Below are 22,649 nucleotides of genomic sequence, written 5' to 3'. Positions count from 1 at the left end.
TTATCATTCTGGTTTCTGGACCCAGTGCATTCACACAGTAATATACTGCAAGTGATAGCAGTCATTTGGCCAAAAGGACACACAGCGTGGTCAGTAATCGTTTATAACACACAATGGTAAATATACAATATCTCAATCTCAACCTCTTTTCTTTTTTTTTAAATCTTTAGTTGGAATGGGCACGCTGCATCATGGAACCAGCTGTACGTCTTACCTTTCTATCACACAAAGCTAGTTTATCCCCACAGGGTAGTGTAACAGCATAATTCAAAACCTTTGTTGCTTTCTCAATGGAAGCATGTACAGGACTGCAGTGCTGTTGAAGAACAGAAGTTAATACAACTTTCATGTCTTTAGAACTACTGCATCCATTGTGTTATGCATCTGTCGTTTTCTAAGGAAACACAATGCATATTTAAAAGTGTTATCAGTCACACTATGCCAGGGTTTTACACAGAGAATAAAGTAATCATGGAGACAATAATTATCTCTGAGCTTTTCAGTCTCTCACCCTCACAAAGACTTTTTATTGTTTACCAAAGAGTCTCTAATCGTACAAATAGAATATTTTTTCTGTAGTCAGTTAGTGGGCAGTGAGTTATGGCAAGAACACATAATGCATGGCAGTTTTGTTTGGTTCAACAACATCAAGGATGTGGGGATTTATTTACTTAAGCATTCTCGGACTCTTATTACAGACAAAAGCAAAACACATAAGTGTCACAGAGAAGATGGTCAGTTTTCAAAATAAAACACCACAAGCAGATTAAATGCCCTGAAATGTTCCCAGTGTGATTAAAAGGTACAACCAGTCCATTTCCAGGGAAATTAGATTGGATGTTTCTATAGTCAATCACATACCTTGATGCTGGGAACATGCAGACATATAATATTAATATCTTTAATAGGATAACCGTTCATTTTGTTGTGTTTTATGTACATATAAACTTCCCTAGCAATAGGAAGTAGCAAGTAACCATTAGCAACTGGTGTAAGCTAGTTAGCAACTTAGCAACTGGTTGACTTCAAAGCCAAATAGTAGGCATTTTAATACATTTTTCAAATGCTTTTTCCTTTTTTTCAGGAAGATAAGATGACGATGAATTTCCTGAATGCTTTTGGAGTTGAATAAAAAGTGGACATTAGATTCAAATTAAGTTACATTTCTGTGCATCTCAGTTTTGATGAACTGCAAAATTTGGCACTTGTCTTGGTGGAGGATATGATTGCTGAGTGACCTTCTGATTAGCGATGGTAATCAACAAACAAAATGCTTCAAAATGGGTTTGCTTATACTTTTAGTTTATTATTTTTGCTCTAAAACCAGTGAAATTAGATAATTTGCAAGGTGTTGGAAAATAGCTCCTGCTGATATCTATAACCCAGATGTGGTGAGTAAAGAAATCAATCTAGTTTTGAGGAGCTCAGTAGCAACATTTTGAATTTATGTGCATTTCTATCAACTTCTGCTAGTCAGTAAATCTTTGGTGAGTCAAAGCAGAGTTAATCAGGCTAATTCTCAACATGGAGGCCATTAAACCAAATGAAGTATGACAATATCAAGGTCATATTTAAAAAAGTAAAATATAAACAGCTGGATTGAGATACATTTACAAATTTTGCATTAAAGAAAGCCTGTTTTGAGAGTTTAGAAAGCTGAAGTTTTTATTGAGGAAAATTAAAGATCAGATTTAGACCTCTCTGCACTGAAACATACATCGTCTCTCTTCCACAGCATGTCTTTATCCTGTTTTTCTTCTCTCACCCCAACCGGTCGCAGCAGATGGCCCCGCCCCTCCCTTCCTGTCCGATTATTAAGTGATGACGTGACAAATCCTACTTCCGGGACTAAAGTAGTCTGCATTTAATATGGCTTTTGTGTTATTAACATGTTTAATGCTTTGTATTTTCTTCTACTTAATCTCAAAAAGCTCCTAAAAAAGTCAGTGATCACCGTTGACCTCCCTCAGCTTTTATTACCGCTAATCATTTATTTAAGCTCAGTTTTTAAAACCTTACGATGTAACTACAGCACAGCCCATGCGGCAGTATATGAATGACTAACCTCGTATTGTGGATGGATTATCTCAGTTGTTCTCCTGGCTGAAGTTTGGTCCTTTTACAGCATCCTGCCATGCGATTACATTTGTTCCTGACTACTGAGAACCCTCACGTTAACTTTTATCGAGTGGAAAAAAAGTTAGCTTGTTTATATTATGCTAATATAGCTGTGTTGCTAGCGGTCACGTAGCACATCATTATATACCAGCTAGCCCAACTTCAGTAACCCTACAAACGTCACTGCTGTTTAGTTTTCTGTCTTCATTTATGTTGGAAGTGATAAGAAAGCTGTACGTTTTAATTCGTTTCCAAAACCCCGCAGTCAGGACATGCTATATTGTATTTAGATTGAAGCTAGCAAGCTAACTCCCTGCTAACTTCTAACTCCGTTAAATGTCATAAATTCCGTTTTCATGGATGCCTGGATGTTAAACTCAGTTGTTACACCTGGTAGAGCAGAATGCTGATAATTTTATTAAAGATGAAAGACTTAAGACAGTGTTTTAACTCTCAGTAATGCCACAGTGATCATTTGATATATGGACCTGCAGCAGAGTTTAGGCCCAGACACGGCTAGTGACGTCAGACTGAACGATCGGATTAAAATGGAGTTTTTCCTTCCCACTGTCGCCAAAGTGCTTGCTCATAGGGGGTCATATGATTGCTGGGTTTTTCTCTGTATCTATTATTGTATGATCTACTGTACAATATAAAGCGCCTTGAGGTGACTGTTGTTGTGCTTTGGTGCTATATAAATAAAATTGAATTGAATTGAATAGATCAGCCTGACTTAGATTAGGTCAGGGGTGTCCAACTCCAGTCCTCAGGGGTGTCCTGTCCTGCAGGTTTTAGATGTGTCCTTGATCCAACACAGCTGATTTAAAGACTAAATGACCTCCTCAACATGTCTTGAAGTTCTCCAGAGGCCTGTTAATGAACTAATCATTTCATTCAGGTGCGTTGACCTAGGGTGATATCTAGAACCTGCAGAACACCAGCCCTCGAGGGCTGGAGTTGGACACCCCTGGATTAGGTGCTAAAAACATCTTAATTTGACACAACTGCTTCACTTTTGAATCTATAATGTACACTCGCCTTAAAAGAACTGATCTGAAGATGATGGTTATTTTGAGAATTTCTCATTTCACAAAATGTTTTGGGTTTTTTACCCCCGTTGGTAAGCCCTTCTTTACATCGGTCTCCTTTTCCTTTCTCATATCTAAAACTGGGAGCAATTGGTACAGTAACGAATATGAGAGGAATACAAAATAATAAACGAAGAGGGAAACAACATGTGACAAGAAGAAAACACAAGTAATGCAAAGTCTGTTAACTACAGCTGTTTCTTTCACTTTTGCCTATCTCCTACTGAGAAGCCAAAAAGACACAAAGAAAATGTCATCATTGGAGGCCAGCTCATGCTCTGCTTTGCACATATATTGTAAATTTTCATGAAATTTACAAAATTAAGTTTTAAAGTTTAAATTTAAGAAACTGTATGTATCACTTGACTGGGCCATCTGTTCTGTACCAATTTTATATCTGCAACTCTCTCATGGATGATCTGAGTTATGACCTTCTTCAATTCTTTTCAGTTTACTTAATCCCCTGGCATTCAAACTTGCAATTTTTTATATTCTCCCACCCCCAGCAAAAACTCTACTGGGGGAGTCTGAGGACATTAAGTCCAAAGGGACCATACTATTGACGCTGCTCCAAGGAGCTGTGGCTGCAAAATGGTTGGTGCCTGTTGTGATGGTAATGCCCAAAATCAGATGATGGACACCAGAATGAACGGAGCCATCAAGCTGAAGAACGAGTAATATCAGGCTAGGAAGCAGCTGATGAGCACATTTTACATTTTGTTTGTAAGCCTTTTTTTCTCAAAAGTTCTGTTAATGGTATGGTATCCAAGTTCAACAAGCCAGTACTATTTTTTATATGAATTCCTTCAGTATTTACCAGCTAACATACATTTCTTCTTTGGCTCAGATTTGTTTAATTGCTGAGGGCATGGTCCTCAGCCGGAAAAAGGTGGAGTATCTTGGTGTCTTGTTCATAAGTGATAGAAGGGAATGGGAGATTGAGAGACAGATTGGTGCTGCAGACGCAGTGATGCGAATGCTGTACTGGTCCATCGTGGTGAAGAGAGAGCTGAGTGTAAAAGCAAAGCTCTTGATTTACTGGTTGATCTACGTCCCTACCCTCACCTATGGTCACGAGCTGTTGGTAGTGACCTAAAGAAGAAGATTGCGGATAAAATATGAGCTTCCTCCAAAGAGTGGCTGGCCTCTCCCTTAGAGATAGGGTGAGAGGTTCAGCCATCCAGGAGGGACTCAGAGTAGAGCCGCTGCTCCTCGACATAGAAAGGAGGCAGTTGAGGTGGTTTGGGCATCTGACAAGGATGCCTCCTGGGTGCCTCCTGGGTGAGGTGTTCCGTCATGTCCCACCGAGAGGAGGCCCTGGGGCAGACCCAGGACATGCTGGAGAGATTATATCTCTCGGCTGGCCTGTAAACAACTTGGTGTTCCCCCGGACAAGCTGGAGGAGGTGGCTGGGGAGAGGGAGGTCTGGGCTTCTCTGCTTAGGCTGCTGCCCCCGCAACCTGGCCCCAGATAAGCGGAAGAAGATGGATGGATGGATGTTTAATTGCTTTGGTAATTCAGGACTATACTATATACTATAAAATGTTACTGAATTTTCAGTCACTGTTTTACCACAGTCACTGTGGTATGGCAATCAACTTTTTGTTTCGTCTCTGTCATGTTACTGGCAATGGTTGTGACAGCGTTGCAATTCCTAACGAAGTGGTCATTGATACTGTCAAGTTTAGATCAAAGCTCTAAATGTCTTTAGTTCCATTAGCCACGCTTTCAGATCTGCCATGTTACTCAGAGCTTCCTTGTAATGTTCTGGCAGAGAAGTGTTGGTTTTTGAATTTTTTGAGTTGCAGGTGAAAATATCATAGTTTTTGATTACATGGCTTGTAGTCCAAAGCCCTTTGAACGGTCAACAACACTAGAACAGCATTACAAAAATATGAGCACATTGTATAATTCAACTGGCAATAGCTTAAAATGAGGTAGAAGTGAAGCCTTTTTTTAAAAGCCTAAAGAAAAAAAAAACTTGTCATCTTTTTGTCCATCCATCCATCCATTCGCTTCTGCTTATCCTTCTCAGGGTCACAGGGGGCGCTGGACCCGATCCAAGCTGTCATAGGGCGAGAGGCAGGGTTTTTGTTAGATATAAAAATCAAACTTAGATATAGAATAGGACATTTTCCAGGGGAAAGATTAGCCAACCATGGATATCTGGATCTGGTGTTGAGACAACAAGTTTTTGAGCATAACAGTATCATCTACTATAGCAGTGAGGCTTTAAAAACCAGTGCAATCACAATCCATTACCTATATAACTCATTTGACAAAACGTCAGACTCTGCTGCACTGTTTGTATATTTCTCTTGACAATTTGTGAAATAATAATAGGGCTAGGATGTCTGATACAACCAGCTTTAATCAAATATCTTATATAACTGTGATAGAGTTCAAATTATGGTTGCTTATAATCAAGTAAGTATTGAGGTTCAATAGCAGGTCCACTATTTTTCACTTTGTATATAAATTATGCTTTTCTGTTGTACAGATCTTTCTGAGTAGGGCTTGATAATATCCAGACTGGAAAGGCTACAATGAAACTGAATGTTCATTGTTCATTGAATGTTCATTAATAGAAAACCTAAATGTTGATCTTTGAACACTATTATCAGTTTGCTCACATAATAGTATTCAAACTTTTGGATGGTTTTCCTTCTTTTAGAATGTAGAAGGGTTTTTATTGGCAAAAAACCTTAGAACAGGGATATTGTTTATATCTATGTTGCCTCCTCTTCCGTTCACAGTCAACTGTGTATCATAGCTTTTTCTTTTCATATTAAATGCACAATCTCACTTCTCCCCAAAAATCAGTAAAAATCTCATAAACACATATTTTATTCACAATAAAAGAGAGTGCATATTAAATGTTTAAATTTAGACATTTTGCGAAAAAAAATATTGGGACAGGATTTGATGGCAGCAACATGTCTCAGAAAAGTTTGGAAGAGGACAACAAAGGGCTAGAAAAGTAAGTGATACTAAAAAAGCACTCACATAAAAAGCTTGCATCTCTGGTGGTATGGGGATGTATCAGTGCCTATGGAATTGTCATTTTACAGATCTGGAAGGGCACCGTCATTGCCAAACGTTATAATGGTTGCCTGGATGGGAGGAACATATGCTTTACCACCATCATATGCTGTATGTTGGTACAGCCATCTTCTGTTTTGAACTGTGGTTATGAAATAACACTGTCTATGAAGACCACACAAAGGTTTAAAGATTTCTCAATCCCTAACATGCACCTGGAGCTATAATTGAGGATGCAAGTGTGTCCTTTGTGTCTTTTTACTCCTTCTAAATCCAGTATTCAAGTATTGTTACTATGTTTTAGTTATTTAAGACTGTCAATATAACTGGCCTTCATGTATGAATATGTACTATATTGCCAAAAGTATTTGCTCTTGTCTGCTTTTACATGCATATGAACTTAAGTGAGAGTCCATTCTTAATCCATAGTGTTTAATAAGATGTCGGCCAACCCCTTCCACAGGTTTTTTGTCCAAAATGTCTTGGTATGCTGAAGCATCAAGAGACCTTTTACTGGAACTGAGGGCCAAGCCCCAAACCCTGAAAAACAACCACTCACTATATACCCCATCCATCAAACTTTACACTTGGCACAGTGCAGTCAGACATGTACCATTCTCATGGCAGCCACCAAACCCAGACTTGTCTATCAGCTTGCCAGACGGAGAATCATGATTCGTTGCTCCTGAAAACACGTCATCACTGTATCTGACACTTAGCATTGTGCTTGGTGATGTAAGGCTTGGATGCAGCAGCGATGGAAACCCATTCCATAAAACTCTCTGCACACACTGTTCTTGAGCTGAACTGAAGGCCACATGAAGTTTAGAGGTCTATAGCGATTGACTAGCTTAGTTGCTGTCATTCCCAATAGCTCCCGCTCTGTTATAATACTATATTATAATATTATAAGCTAACTGTGGAATATTTAATAGTGAGGAAATTCACGTATGGACGTGTTGCACAGGTGGCATCCAATCACCTAACCATCCTGGAACTCACTGAGCTCCTGAGAGCGACCCCTTCTTTCACAAATGTGTATAAAAGCATAGGATGCATAGGTGCCTGATTTATACACCTGTTGCCATGGAAGTGATTGTAACACTTGAATTCAATGATTTGAATGTGTAAGTGAATACTTTTGTCAATGCAGTGTGTTAAAATTTGTAGCTATTTTATCTATTTTGTGAATTTCATGAAGAGAAGCAGTAAACACAATAGATCAGAATCTAGTAGACCACAATAGAAAACGGGCAGTGGCGGTGGTGGCATGCTGTTTACAACCAATTGAGAGGCCGTTTATCTGTTCTACGAGCACAGTGTTCCCATAATGGCCAGTTTGAGGCCATTATGGGAACACTGTGCTCGTAAAACTAGGAGATTGTAATAGTTCTCTGTCACTCTCAGCAGGGAATAATCCAAATATTTGTATCAATGTTGACATAGTTTAAACAAAACACTCTGCAGAGGCTACATGCCACATGTCATGTGCTGTTTTATAATTGTATGCAGACCCAATCCCTGACGTAAACAAATCTGTTTTTTGTCTGGTGTTATGTCTAACATCCTTAAAGCAGAACCCAGAGAAATACAAATATGCTTTTACACTATTTCAAATATTATAAAATTTACAATGCAAATTGAGAGATTTGCTCTCTCTCTTTTTTTTTCACAATAAATGTTCAGTACCAAATAACTTGTCATAATTTTTAATTCTTATGGGGAGGTATCTGAGAAAACAAAACAAAAACAAAAGCCCTGAGCTCCAATAGAAGAATATACTTTTAAGTCACTACACAATATGAGAAGGTAAGGCTGACTTTTTAAACTGTAGACCAAATCAAAGTACCTGGTCTTCAGAACTTGGTGGCACACAAATGTATATAATGTATATAATATAATGTCACCAAAACATTTTTTCTGTGAAGCGGTCTTTGGACTCAGTACTTTCTGTCAGCTCTGTGGTTAAAGTCATAGTCAGTGACACTATAATAATTTAGCAAATTCTCAGTTGTTGATTCATCCCAAGACTTGTTTCAAGTTAAGAGAGCTTATGCTTATAATTTGTAAGTGGTTCGAAATTACACATTTTAAACTTAACTATATATTAATGAACTCCTCAAAAATAAAACCAGTATCAGTTTTTCACATATGCAAGAAGACACATGAAGAAATCAGTCATCAACATTTTCACCTAAAAAAGTTTAATCAATAAAAGTTCCTGCATCAATGCGACCTAGCTAACTTTGAAGTTGGCAATGGGAAACAAAGTTTTTCTGCCTTATCTTTTTCGATGACATAGGTGTGTCTGTTTCTCTATTGCAATGATTTTACTTCAAGACTCTGCTGCAGTTCTTTATTCTCCATCATGCACATGGCGTGGAGCAGATACGTGCAGAGAGATGGAGAGGTGATGTAATATGAAGAGCACAACTGTTCCCTCTAAATTATTTTTTGTTAAGGAGATAAAAGAAGACAGGCAGATGGTGGTGGATTTTTACAATGATGGAGGATGGAAATGGCTGTCGTGAACATGTAATTTAAGAAAAGGGAGAAACAGAGTAACAAAAGAGTAGAGGAAGGTGCAAACAGGTGGACTTCATCTTATGCAGAAGGCAAAATCTGCAAGAGACAGAAGAAAGTGGACAAGGAGAATTGATGGTGGAATGAGGAAGTACAAGAAAGCACTCAAAGAAAGAGGTTAGCAAAGAAAAAGAAATGAGAAATGACCCATTAGGCCTCTGGAATGACCTTCTGAAAGCCCTGATATCAACCTTACTGTGGCCTATACTACCAGGAAATTAACTAATTTAATTCTACCAATTATGTCCAAGAAAAGGATTCTAATATTCAGCCAGAGTTATGTCAGAAGCTTGTTTATGTTCATATCAAAATTGCCTAATTGAGTTGCAAATTGCTAATGGACATTTAACCAAATATTAGTGAGAGTGTTTGTGTACTATGACCCTGTGTGGATTCCAACTTGTGCACCCAAATCTTGTTTTTTTTTTCAAGTTATTAAATATGTATGCTGTGCAATTCATCAATCATTAAAAATGTAAAATAACACAACATTCATGCCTATGATGAGTGTGTGCAAACCTCTGACCACGACTGCATATCTTCTGTAGTGATTTAATACTAGCCACAAATAGGATTTGAAGTGAGTTTGATTATGCGAACATTTTACAAATAGAAATCAGTTAAATATTTCTCACATGCAGTACAGACAACGCAAGACATTGGTGATGAATCTCCATCTGATCCTGAAAATTCCTATTGTGGGAGGAAGGAATTACTAGGAAAATAATCGTCAACTACTAGGAAAATAATCGTCAACCCTACACAGCTTGCTTCTTCCAAGCCAAAAATAACTATAACAAGTGAGAAGCAACAAGACACACTAGTAACGCACACACACTAGTAAAACAGATCTAAAAGATCTGTCGAGAGTTGTCATAAAGTAGCCTCTGTATGGAGCTAGAAAATCAAATGTCAAATACCAGCAGGGGCTTCAAAGCAGCACAGCACTTGAGTGAATACACTCTGTTGCTTTCAATGAGGCTGGTAGAGAGGCCAAATTTTATTATGTCATTTAGATTTCAACTACCACTGCTATGAGAATGTAAACATAACCAAGGCTCTGTTTTTCTTGCAGTCCATTAAGGTCTTGACCAATTCCTGTGAAGAGGAAGACCAGGCACGAGAGGCGGGATATACTATAGTCGGAGAAGGGATGTTTAAAACACGGGTTCTTACTTCATGAAGACACACAGGACAATAGTGAGATTCAGACTTAATTCTGCAGTACAAAGGCCATTCAATCAACCAGCTGACTCTTGGGTGTTCAGCTGATCAACCATACTTTTGGTCACAAAGCAGATGCTATGTAACTTTGTAAAATCATTTTTGAGACTATGTTGTAGCCAGTGTTGGGAAGGTTACTTTTAAAATGTATTCCATTACAGAATACAGAATACATGCCCCAAAATGTATTCTGTAACGTATTCCGTTACGTTACTCAATGACAGTAACGTATTCTGAATACTTTGGATTACTTAATATATTATCATGCTTTTTACAACAACGTGAATGTACTATTGCTGTGTGATTTATTACTATTACTGAAGGTCCGCGACTCCGAACTGTAGTAAAGGGACCTCTGACTAATACGGCGGGGTCCCTGTCGGCTCGTAGCCGAAAAATAGCTTTACTTTGTTGTCTGGGTCAACTTTTATTGCGAGAGACAGAGAGAGGCGTTGAAAGACTGCTCCAACGGAACTTATTGTTTTGGAGGAAAACACGAACACGGTGTACAGTCGAGTCTTAATAGCTTACTTACAACTGGGCTCGTCAGGCACTCTTCTTGGCTGAAGTGGTTATTATTATATTTACATGCTTCCAGCTCCCGTTTTTGCTCGATGACAACTCGTAGTTTTCCACTCTCCTTTTTCTCCCTCCTCGCGCTCACAGACCCATAACGTGTATGACAGTCCATTCTCCCTGCAACACGGACTACACTGCCCATGATGCTACATTCTTTAGAGCTATGCTTGTAGCATTCTGCCTGTTAGCTTAGCACAACAACAACAACAACAACGAAAAGGCGCTCTCTCACCCAGGAAGCACACAGTCGCAGAGAGAGAGAGAGCGTCGCCCTGCAACCATGGCAACCGTAACGCTGCCGCCTGGAACAAGGGAACGTAGCTGTCAAACAAAACCCAAACAGTCCTGACCCGCGACAAAATGAAACAGGAAAGTACCGCAGTGTAATCCATTTATTTCAACAAAGTAACTGTATTCTAAATACCACCTTTTTACAGGTTTTATTCTACGTTCATCTCATTTCAGTTCAATTCAATTTTGGTTATATAGCACCAAATCACAATCTTATGGCGCTTTCTATTGCAAGGTAAAGATGCTACAATCATAGAACGAAAGCCACAACAATCAGACCTTGAGAAAGAAAAACTCCCTTTTGATAGGACGAAACCTCTTGCACAAACAGAGGAAGGAATGACAGCCATTTGCTGTGACTGGTTGGCAGTGAGGGGAGCGAGACAGAGCAAAAGAAACACGGTGGAAGAAAGCCAGAAATTAATAATAACTAATGATTAAATGCATAGTGGTGTATAAACACATACGCCAATGAAGACGAAGCACTCAGTGCATCTTGGGAAGGCCCAGCAGCCTAGGACTATTGCAGCATAACTAACGAAGGGTTCAGGGTCACGTGATCCAAGCCAAACTATAAAATTTATCAAAAGGAAAGTTTTAAGCCAAATCTTAAAAGAAGAGAGGGTTTCTGTCTCTTGAAGCCAAAATGGGAGTTGGTAAAAGGCAATTTGGATTTGAACTCTATATAGATTAATTTTATTTAAGCAGCAACACACAGTAAATGGTTCAGCAGCGGGGAACTTGTCCACAAGTCACAAAGTTTTAGAAATGTAGATAGCCTATTTGATTTTTAGCTGAAAATAAATCGGCATTGTCCAGCGACCATTCATGACTGTTTAATTATAAATACTCTCATGTGAAATATAACACCAAACAAATACCTAACTGTGACTTTGTGTAAGAGAAAACCTGGAGTTTTTTAGGCTTGACATAGTCATTTTTTCATGTTTTTCTAAATCTGCTTTCTGAAATAGGGCCCTGTAACGTATAGAATTAAATGTTCTTTTTGTAACTAAAAAGACTAAAACCTTCAATTTGAATGATCATGAAGTGTTAAACATTTTGTTTTTGGTTTTTTTGCATTTTTTATGCATTTGAAAGTGTTATTTCACACTCAAGATCTATTTAAAGAAACAGCATGTGTACTGAACTTTGAAAGCCCATAAAAATGTGTACAGTGGCCAGACATTACTAATGCAAGTAATATTGCGAGGCACAGTTATTGGAAAGGAAAAATAAAACTACACCCCGATTAACAATGCAGGAAAAAACACACAGTGAAAGGAACATTTCAGTCAAGCAGAAAAAAAATGTAAACATCCTTCTCCCTCCATGAATTGGTCAGGTTAAAGTCAATGTCCTGCACTAACAATGAGACCCTGAGTAACCCACTCCCTCACAGCTTGAGACCACTCAGTGCAATAGCAGTAAACATGCTCACAGGTATACCAGCCCAGGAGCAGTTCACACAGCAGTACTGCACTACAATACTGCATATAGATGAATCCCTGCTACACTGGAATGTCTTCTTTACTTTCAGGCTCCTCACGCTCTGCAACAATTAAGAAATAAAAAAAACAAAAACAAATTCACATCCTTGCACATTTAGATTTCTCTCCCCATCTTACATTTACCTTGCATATTTTACACACATACACACACATTTTACAGTTCTTTTTCCTCTATGATGGAAGGAAACCAACTAAACATCAAGAACATTCTGGAAATCTTTTGTGTTTTCTTCCATTTACTTATATTAATGGTAAATGTCCAAATATTGTGGCTGTTATCTTTTTAAAATCCACTTTATTCAGGTGCAGGAAGTTTAATTATACATGTTGCCACGGTGCTTTTTCACATATGAAATCTGCCAGTTCTACAGGGGGCAATAATTCTCTTGTCATCTGTATGTAACTTTGATCTAGCGGAGTACTATTAGTTTACCCAGCAAATATTTGTTTCTCGGGTAGCTTTTTCAAGTAATTGATAAAAGGTCAAATTGACTGATTGATAAAATATAATTACTCTATTGGATTCTAGCCTTGCACACCTGTTGCTTTTTTTTGTTGGCAGTCAAGGTACAGGGTAGGGGCCCTTTCATACTAGGACCCAGTATTACAAAGAACGTTCAGTATAGCCAAAACTTTGGATCCTCCCACTGTCCGTGCACACAGATCCGAAATTCTTCCAAGAATGGTGACTTTGTTTTCTGGAGAATTGACTGGTCAGTATGCACTGATATTATACCAGTTCATGTCTTATCCGCTCTGGAACAGGTCAATTCCTTCAGCATAGGTTAGACCTGAACTGCCTTTGTAGTACTAAAATGTTAACACCAAAAGTAGCTAGATAAGCCCACATCCCATTTTGAAGTAAACGCCTCAAGTGTCCTTTGCTTTAGTCCATCTCCACAACACCTTACATACCCAAACTACAGCCTCACTAGATCATGACTGGTGCTTCCCCCAGTGCATTCCCTTTTTTATTTTTATTTTCTTAATTTTTAAATTGTAGAAATGATACAGAGCCTCTGTTGCTTTAAATGCTTTCATAACCAACCCAAAGTTCTTTTAGAATTAAACTTTGCTACACGGCAGAAATTGCTGTGTTTATTTTGACATGGCAAAACTGAGATGAGACAATAAATTATTTTAAACAGTCACCAGAACAGAATAGAATAGAATCTTCAGCCATTTCTGTTATAAAAAAGACAAAAAAAAGTGCATTTTAAATGGCACTGAGAGGAAGTCCTCATGTTAGAGATGTGAAAAGGCCGCATAAGAACGTTGCAATGGTGGCTGTGGAATAAAGTAAAAATAATAAAGTCTCCTTTTCATGTGTTTTGCACTTGGTTTTACTGTCTTTTTCACTCTCACTCGCTGCTTAGGTTTAGGAACTAAGAACTACTTGGTGAGGAAGTTCAGTAAAAATACATGCACCTTCACAGCAGCTACCCTTTGCACTTTCTCACTAATGCACTGCTGCTAAATGACACCTGGTGTGTCTAGAACATACCAGCATTTACTAAATGATTTGTTTTTAATGCTTTGTTGAAATTGATCCTTTAACAGTGTAAGCCATGTGGGAAAGCCATGAAGAAAAATCATTTTCCCAGTCCTGATGCAACTTGATTGGTCAGTTGGAATGACATTAATTATGATGTTGTAGGAACAACACCATATACTGTCACGGTATGCAGAGACAGGCCGTGCGATGGTGTGTGTAATGGACCCAGGTGCGTACACAAGTGAGTAGACGGGAGTGAACTTAACAGAAAGCGAGCCTTTATTATGGCTGGAGACAAGGTGTACAAACAAAGCAAGGATAGCGTGGCTAGGCTATAACTAAACTGGGAAAACTAATACTGTGACAAACTAAGGAAACTCAGAGACTATGATGTTCGCTGCAAAGACTGACCGGGAAAACATGGAGGTGAGAACACAGACGACGCGACACGGACTGTATGAAACACAGAGACTAAATACACATGAGGGATGATCAGGGGAAGTGGCCACACATGGGAGCACAGCTGACACACATGAACCTAACGACAGGACAGGAGAGGTGAAACTAAATACACTGACATTGAATACAGACTTTCAAAGTAAAACAGGAAACATGGAGATTAGACATGACATGAACTAAACATAACCATGCAGACATGACTCATGACAGGTAAACGCACGAACCAGGGAGACTGAGTACAGTGGAAGATGACAGAAGCAACAGCATGAACTTGACAACACAAGACACACAGACATAAACACATGAAGGGCAAGGGAGGCTTAATACAAGGGTAATATAATTACAAATGAGCTGGAATAACTTAATGAACCTAAACAAACAATAAACATCAAAATAGACTAAACACAAAACACTGGGTCGCACGACCCAGGACCATGACATATTCAACACATTTGTAAGCTGTTGTTAGCTCTAGTGAGAGAACAATGCCAACAAGGACTAACATCTTAGTTAAATATTAGTATAGAAAATATTTAACATTTTTGAGAGATTTTGTTTGACAGTTTTAAGAAGCAGATCCAGGAGTCCTGCATTATTTATATTTGCCATTTAAAGTACAGTTTAACTCACTGTGCTGCAGTTTTAAGAGGACTGAACTCCTAACCCAAGCAGAGTTAGAGCCATGCTCCTCTTATTAATCACCCTTCTGGCTTCCTCCTCACTCTCTAACCACTTCATCATTCTCCTTCTCTTCAATTTTCTCATGCAAGCGCGCGCGCGCACACACACACACACACACACACACGCACACCCTTTCTTTCCCTTCAGAGTATTGCACTGTTGTCCAAACAGACCGAGCGTGCGGTGACCCTCTACTGCAGCAGTGCAGCACGGTGCCTCCTGAACCGCTTACATCGAATCTATCATAGATGGACAAAAGAGAATATGTACACAAACACTCAAAATGTTATTGTAGCAATTCGACTGTGTGATACCATCTGCTGCCAGACCCCACCACCCCAACTTATATTTCTACAGAGAACTGTGTGGAAAATGTGGACTTTTTAATGCAGCCTGGCTCACTTATAGCCTGAATGAAAGCAATGCTAGATAATCTATCCTTGGCACAGTTTCAGTTAGTCATGCAGGAGTGATGAAAACAGAAAAAACAAAAAATGAGACATTGAAGGACATCAAAAGAGCAGAAAAACAGATATGGAAAAATATATTCAGCATGATGCAGAGAAGCAGGGGGCACTAACCATGATGATCGCTGATGATTACACTGGAACCAAAATCGCTTTTCTCCACAACCTCAACAAGTTTTCAGTCAATGTGAAGTATGTGGACTGTCAAGCGAAGGGAGACTGGCCTAATCACTTACACAACCTCTAAGCTTGTTGCTCTGTGGGAAGGCCTGGAGACAGTTTTGAGAAATATCTTTTCATTAGATGTGGGTGCCGCGCTCTCAGTAAAAGCTCATTGTCTTGACTTCTATCAGTCACCTACACATCCAGAGCTCAAAGGACAACTGCCATAAGGCACTTGTAGATTATTCCTAGGGTAACTACTGTCAGACACAGATCCGCCTACAACGCACATAGTCCATGGACTGAGGCACTTAAGGCTCTCTTCTCTGGCATTTCAGACAGTTGCTCGAGAAAACAGAACCATGATATTTAGCCCTAATTTGTGTCCCTGTCCATTACCATTAATTTCACAGAGTTTAAAGCTATGATTCTCAAAGTTTTGGTGGTTGAGAGCCAATTTAATGGGGACACATTGGATTGAGGGATGCATGGGTTAAATGCGACACAGTGGTGGTAATGTCATGTTTTGAGGCCAGACAGCTGGCCATCATTGATAAGTTTCACATTATGCATGTCAAATTTCACATTTGACATTGTGACATTTCACATGTAATAAGGGTCAAAATCATTAATTCAATGGTATGATTGAATTGAATTATTGAGACTGACATATAGAGCTGCAGAGTGACTCTGCAAACATGCTTACACATCATATGTAGAGTTAGAGTCTAGCTGATATTTTTCCGGGCCAAGGGAGTCCGAACAGAATGTCTTAGATAATACGTAGAATCAGTAGGCTGAGAATTGTTAGATAATATTAATGCAGTAAGGTTAGGTTAGGGAGGTGTTTTTCTTTCTCTATCTTTTTCCAGAAAAGGAGCAGATGGTAGATGAGGTCAGACGTGGACAGAGTGGAGGAGAAGATCCGCAGAGGAGAAGACAGTTTCCCAGAAGAAGATAGTCATAACAATACTTGTTTTTGTTGTGGTATAAAACTGTAATGCCCGCTTACAGGCCCATTCTTTTTGTGAAGCAGACCACCGATTCACATTGAGGTCCCGCATGCTGTAACTTATAATTTCAACTGCTGTACTTCCTTAAAGAAAGAAAAACGAACAGCAACACCCTATTTGAATTATATTTATAACTGGTCTGGTCAGGGGGTTGTGTATAGGATTGTGCTTTATGTTGTTTTATGCTGTCATTTTGCTCTATTTTATAGTTCTCTAGCAATTTGGGAAGTGGCTATTTCTTTTCTTATTCCTTGGCAGTACCTGTAGTTCCTGGTGTTAAGATATTTAGTCTGCTGTGATGATGAGTTGAATTTCAAAAAGAATACTCCCTTAGTGTCCTCCTGTGCTTTTATATCATATCGTATAACATGGACTGTATGAATGAATGTAAAGTGACATATTCTTCTCTTGTCACCATCAAAGAGTGCATAATGTATTACTAAGACGGCTAGTTCCCTACATGAAAGCAACCTACAGCAGTTCTGTGGGTGCTTCCACCCTCAAAATATTCAGTTTGCCAATATTCAGTGTCAAGGTCTGATATTGTTTCTACAAGAAGCATTTCAAGAAATAGAATATCTTTGGAACCTGATCTTTTTCATTTTCACAGCTTGCCTAAGCTGTAATGGTCAAATCTCTGGTGCTCTGTGTGAAAAAATATAGCTATAACCTGCCTTTCAAGTGTCTTTATGAATGAATCTCTAATCATTCGAACTCTACCAGCTTAAAAACAAAGAAGAAAGTGAGCCAACACAGACATCTGTAGCAGCATACATGCTGTGCTTTCTTCACATGTGAAGATGATTTAGGCTTTAGTGAATTTGCTCACCAAATGTTTATTTTCAACAGATATATATAAATATTAAAAAAAATGAGGACTCGATAGTTTAAATAATTTGACTAAAAGAATTATTTGCTGATTTGCAGATCATTTGCTTGCAGTAGGAAAACACTGTTTTTGACAGACTTCGTTGACCCTACACGGTTTAATAACTAAAATGTTTTCATGAGTAGGCCACCATTTAGTTTTTTTTCTCGAAGAAACAACAACAACAACAACATGTATAGATGGGCACAGACGATAATGGTAAAGGCGAAGTTGCGCGTAAAGCCCTGTTCTTTAAAGCGCTACAGCACACACTCCCACATGTTTAGAACGATCCCTCGCAGCCGTCTCACCTACTACTTGTGGCTCAAGTACTACTTGTACTGTAGATTTTTACTTTGTCTCGATGCGTAAAGAAACCACAGTGGGGACCGATAATTGCGATAATAAAAGCTTTCCACGACACCCACCTGCAGCACGGTCTTCACCGTGACCGGCGAGACCACAGTGGTGCATATCATCTCGCCGTTACGCATCCTTTGGCCCATGATGAAGGGCATCGGTGTCGCGAGAGCGAAGGAAGCGAGCCACATGGCGCTGATGAGTTTCTTGGTGCGGCTGCGGGACATGATGCTCTTGGCTTTGAACGGGTGGCAGATGGCCATGTAGCGCTCCACGCTCAGGCTGGCGATGTTAAGCGCGGTGGCATAAGAGCAACTGTCCCGGAGGAAGTAGTAACCCCTGCACACGGCGTCCCCGAACACCCATGGGTAATGGAACCAGATAAAGTTGTAGAGCTCAATGGGCATGGAGAGGATCAGAATGAGCAGGTCGGACACGGCGAGACTGGCCAGGTGATAGTGTACGGTGCTCTGGAGGTTCTGCAGCGTCTTTCTGGTAATCAGGGTATAAATAGTGATGGAGTTGCCCAGGAAGCCTATGGCGAACAGAGCCAAGTAAATGATAGTGACAATGACTTTTGCGTACACATTCGTATTAACTTCCAGTTCCTCCTCATTACTTGTGGGACCGACGGTGCTGTTATCAAATGGAGGCAGTGAGTTATTCGCAAAAAGTTTCTGCGCCAACGAGCCAAAGCCGATCAAGTCACTCCCCGAGAGCGTGAAGTTTAAATCCATTCTGCTTTTCTTCATGAAGGTATGGAACGAAAAGGTACAACTGAGCAAGCCGAGTGGATATGTGCCGACGCGACTCGCTCTGGTTTAAGTCAGAGGAGACCACCCTTTATAATTTGGCACGACAGAAGGCGTGCTCGCTTATTGGTGCTGCTGCGATGACGCACGACCATTCACTTTGTCCGTTAGTTCCATCTTGTCCGTTTATGGTTCACCTTGGAAACAAACAGTGCGATGCAACAACGCATCAAGAATTAAAGGAATTTAATTTCAAGTATGGTTTCTAATATAATTTTTTTCTTCTTTGCTGTTTTTCTCTGTTATTTTATTTTGAACCCTTAACTTTCTCTCCAAGAAGCTTTTGTCCTCTTTCTTCTCTCAGTCAGCCTTACAAGTAGAAAGAAATGATGTTATGTGTAAGTCGGAGACTCCACAACAGGGTACCAGACTTTACTCTGGGCCCCAGATAATGATTATGCTCATGATCCACTCCCAGTGTGAACTCCTTTGGACAAGAAGGAGAAAATGATTCTAATGGTTATTTCACAGCAGTAGGCTCACCTCTTTTTGACATTTTTCCCACATTGTTTATCACAAAGTTGTACATCTAAATATTTTAATGTTCTTCTATGCATATCATTTCAGTTTTCCCTCACGCCTGGGTGCTCACTATTATTCATGTGTTGCTCATACATTACAGAAGGCTTTAAAGTATTGTTTATGTGTTGCAAGATAATTTCTGTTGTGTGACTCTGCTGAGCATCAACAACCTGTCCATGACACCCTCCAAACTCTGATGAAACAGAACATAGCTTTCTGGTTGCTGCCCTGGGTCCCCTACAAAGCAATACAAATGTATAGAATAGAAATAGAACCAGTGGATTATTTAACAGTGGCTATTGTTTTAGTTATATGATTAAGATTTGTGGGATTCATAAAATAATATTTCTCTAAAAAGATAATTTCATAGTCATTTGTCTAAAAAAGGGGGAAAGGAAAAATCCCAACATGCAACATTCAGCATGGTGCAAAAGTCTGAGCCACTTATGATTTCTGTATATTTTGATAGGAAAACAATCATATATTTTTACAGTTGCAACAGGCTTGAAAGTCAACATTTGGTATGATCACCTTTATGCTTCAACACTCTCTTAGGCAGCTTTCCTGTAATTTCTTTAAGGAGGCTTCAGGAATAGTTCTTCAGGCTCAAGGAAATGTTGGCTGCCTTTTGTTCTGCTCTCTGTCAGGGTGATCCCACACTGCTTCAATAATGTTATGTTGGTCTAGGATCTGGGAGGCCAGCTCATGATTGATGTATGCTTTTGTATCCAGACCTGCTTTTTCCGCACTGACAGTTTGTTTTGGGTCACCATTGAACTGACAATTGAAACTGTTGCCAATCAGATGCTTTCCAGATGAAATTGCATAGTCAATCAAAATCTGATGTTACGCACTATAGAAACGCACTGTGATACCATTCTCCTCACCTCATCCTTAATGATAATTTGAACCAAAAATTTCAAATTTTGTTTAATCACTTCATAAGACATGTTGCTTCTGACTTGCTACTGGCTTCTTAACAGCCATGTTTCTACTGAGACCATTTTTGATAAGGCTTCAGCAAACAGTAGGTGGATCAAATGAGGGGCTAGGGTTAGATGCATGTCTCCAGTGCTGTGTCAGGTCTTTTGCGCCTTATTTCATACTGCTTAATAACACGACTTTTAGATACTGTTCACCGCTTATCCTTTTGACCTCCACTTGTCCAGTTTCCTCAAATTTATATGGACATACTGTACAGCATGCTTTCAGGCAAATTTTCAGGTATTAGCTCTTTGGGAATCACCTTGCTGATACTAAGGTGCCTAATGATGCAATTTAAAGTGGACATGAAAAACATGAAACATGTATAAAGGCTAATTTACGCCGTGGAGGAGAGCAAAACATGAGGGGTGGTTCAAGACTTTTTCACATTTCTGTATGTGTTTTCTTTTTCCAAATTCACCAAATTAAAGAATAATATTGATTGATTGAATATTGAACTGTTTGTGGAAAAAATATATTTTTCTTCTTCTCCTATTTTTGTAAAACACATTTTATTGGTGTGATATAAGATAACAATCCAATAGTAATAGCAGGCAAAAATACTAATAGTGCTAACTCCTTTTTATAATGTTTAGTAACAGAGTTAACTTAAACAGATTTGAATCATGTACAATTTCTAGGCAGTCACTTACCCTAGGTTTGTTTTAAAGGAAAAACAGTGTGTCAACATTAAATTGTAAGGAGAAGCTTCTTAGTTTTAATAATGAAAAGACAATTTAAGCACTTATTCAAACTTCATGACTGAATTAGTTGTTGTTAAAAATGTGGGGAATTTGAAAAGTCATTTATAAGCACTACCTGCTTTTAGGTATAGCATAAAATGTTTAGAAAGTCTTTATAATTAAAATATAAGATCTAAAATATAAGCTTTTAAAAGAAATGTCATGTCTCTGACTGTCCGCTGTTGACCCTTTTAGCAGTGCCCCTGTGACTTATATTGTAAGTATCTTATGTTGCTGTCTCTCAGTAAAATTTTGGCACAATAAAACTGGTGTGAAAGCCACCCCAATTTTTTGTCAGACATATGTATATTTTATCCACAGCTACAGTTAACAAAAAATGAAGCAAATATGTTCTGCTAGAGAGTATTGCAGGGAAACGTTTTAAAATCTGACAGTCTTCCATGGCATCCCCATTCTTAGTTCACAGGCAGAAAGGAATGAAAAAGAAAATAGAACCTTAGAGAAAACGAAAGTTAAGGTGCCATAATGGTAGCGATGTGTCGTTTGTGAATGAGCTGGTTCTAAGAGTCGATTCTTTCTAGCGAATGACAAGAGCTGACTCCAGCCAGGGAGAGCCACATCTTTAGCCTACCCTACTGAGACCTCATGCATGTAGGGATGGGATATTGTTTTGATTGCCATACCATGTGGCCAATCACATGCAAAGACAGACCATTATGTGAAAGAAGGAAGGTGGGCAGCGATTTCAGAGACAGCATGTTGGGAAAATAACAATATTTTCAACGTTACTTTCACTAAAAAGTGATGAAATGAGTAAAACATGAAAAGAAGCATCTGACTGCATTTCACTGGTATTGGAAAATGCAAAGATAAAATTACATTTATTTTTTCAACCATTTGCCATTTTGGAGGACAATAGATTTAAAACTTTTTTTCCAGGCCTTAAACTCCATGTATTTTCTACCTAACAGTTGCATATGCATAAAATTTAAGTTTTTATGAAAACACTGAAGAAAAAATTGCTTCAAAAAACACAAACCATTCATAATTGTGAAATTAGGAGAAGGCTCTGAAGAGGGAAACAAGCCAAAAGAGCACAATCTTTGAAAAGAGCCAGATCTCATCACTACATCATTGATACAGCATATTCTTACAAAAGCTACAGAAAGCTGCAAGCAAACCTAAATTTGCACATCATCTTTCAGGAGCTCCCTTTAGGGGTGACTACAGCAGAACATCTGCCTCCACCTCACTGTATCCATACCATCCTATTCTGTCAAACCAACCAGCCATCCCTCTTTATCTTTATGTCTGACAGCTCCATATTCAACATCCTTTGCCCATTATATCCACTCTCTGTCTTCTTTAGCCTTCTCAGCTTTGTCTCTTTAACTTTGGCTTATCCTCTGTTACCTTTAGCTGTGCGTCTTGTCTTTTTGTCAGTGTCACTGTTTCCAAACCATACATCATGGTAGGTCTCACTACTATCTTGCTGCTATTCCTGTGTCATAAATCACCCCTGGCACTCTCAACCTGCTGGATCATTTGTGCAACTTCATTAGGCGATGGGAATAGGTAAGAATTTAGCTATTCCGATTCCATTATAGATATTAATTAGCGATTCGATTCCTGCATCAATTCTCTTATTGATTGTGATTGGGTTCCTAGTGGCTCTGTTTTCTGAGT

The 22,649-nt window shown here is 39.0% G+C and overlaps 1 protein-coding gene across 1 annotated transcript in view; it reads right to left on the bottom strand.

The window, feature by feature from the left end:
• The window catches only part of ntsr1 (neurotensin receptor 1 (high affinity)), a 90,435-nt gene extending 70,895 nt beyond the window's left edge, over positions 1 to 19,540 (bottom strand). Inside the window, exon 1 of the mRNA XM_026154669.2 lies at positions 18,010 to 19,540. Within this exon, the coding sequence (XP_026010454.1) occupies positions 18,010 to 18,693 (684 nt within the window). The 5' untranslated portion in view covers positions 18,694 to 19,540. The remainder of the gene's footprint in view (positions 1 to 18,009) is intronic.
• Positions 19,541 to 22,649: the final 3,109 nt, after the last annotated feature.

The sequence above is a fragment of the Astatotilapia calliptera genome, chromosome 20, assembly GCF_964374335.1.
Source record: "Astatotilapia calliptera chromosome 20, fAstCal68.1, whole genome shotgun sequence".
In the NCBI taxonomy this organism is placed as follows: domain Eukaryota; kingdom Metazoa; phylum Chordata; class Actinopteri; order Cichliformes; family Cichlidae; genus Astatotilapia; species Astatotilapia calliptera.
Note: the sequence above shows the minus strand (reverse complement) of the source record. Positions and strands in the feature narration are given on the sequence as shown.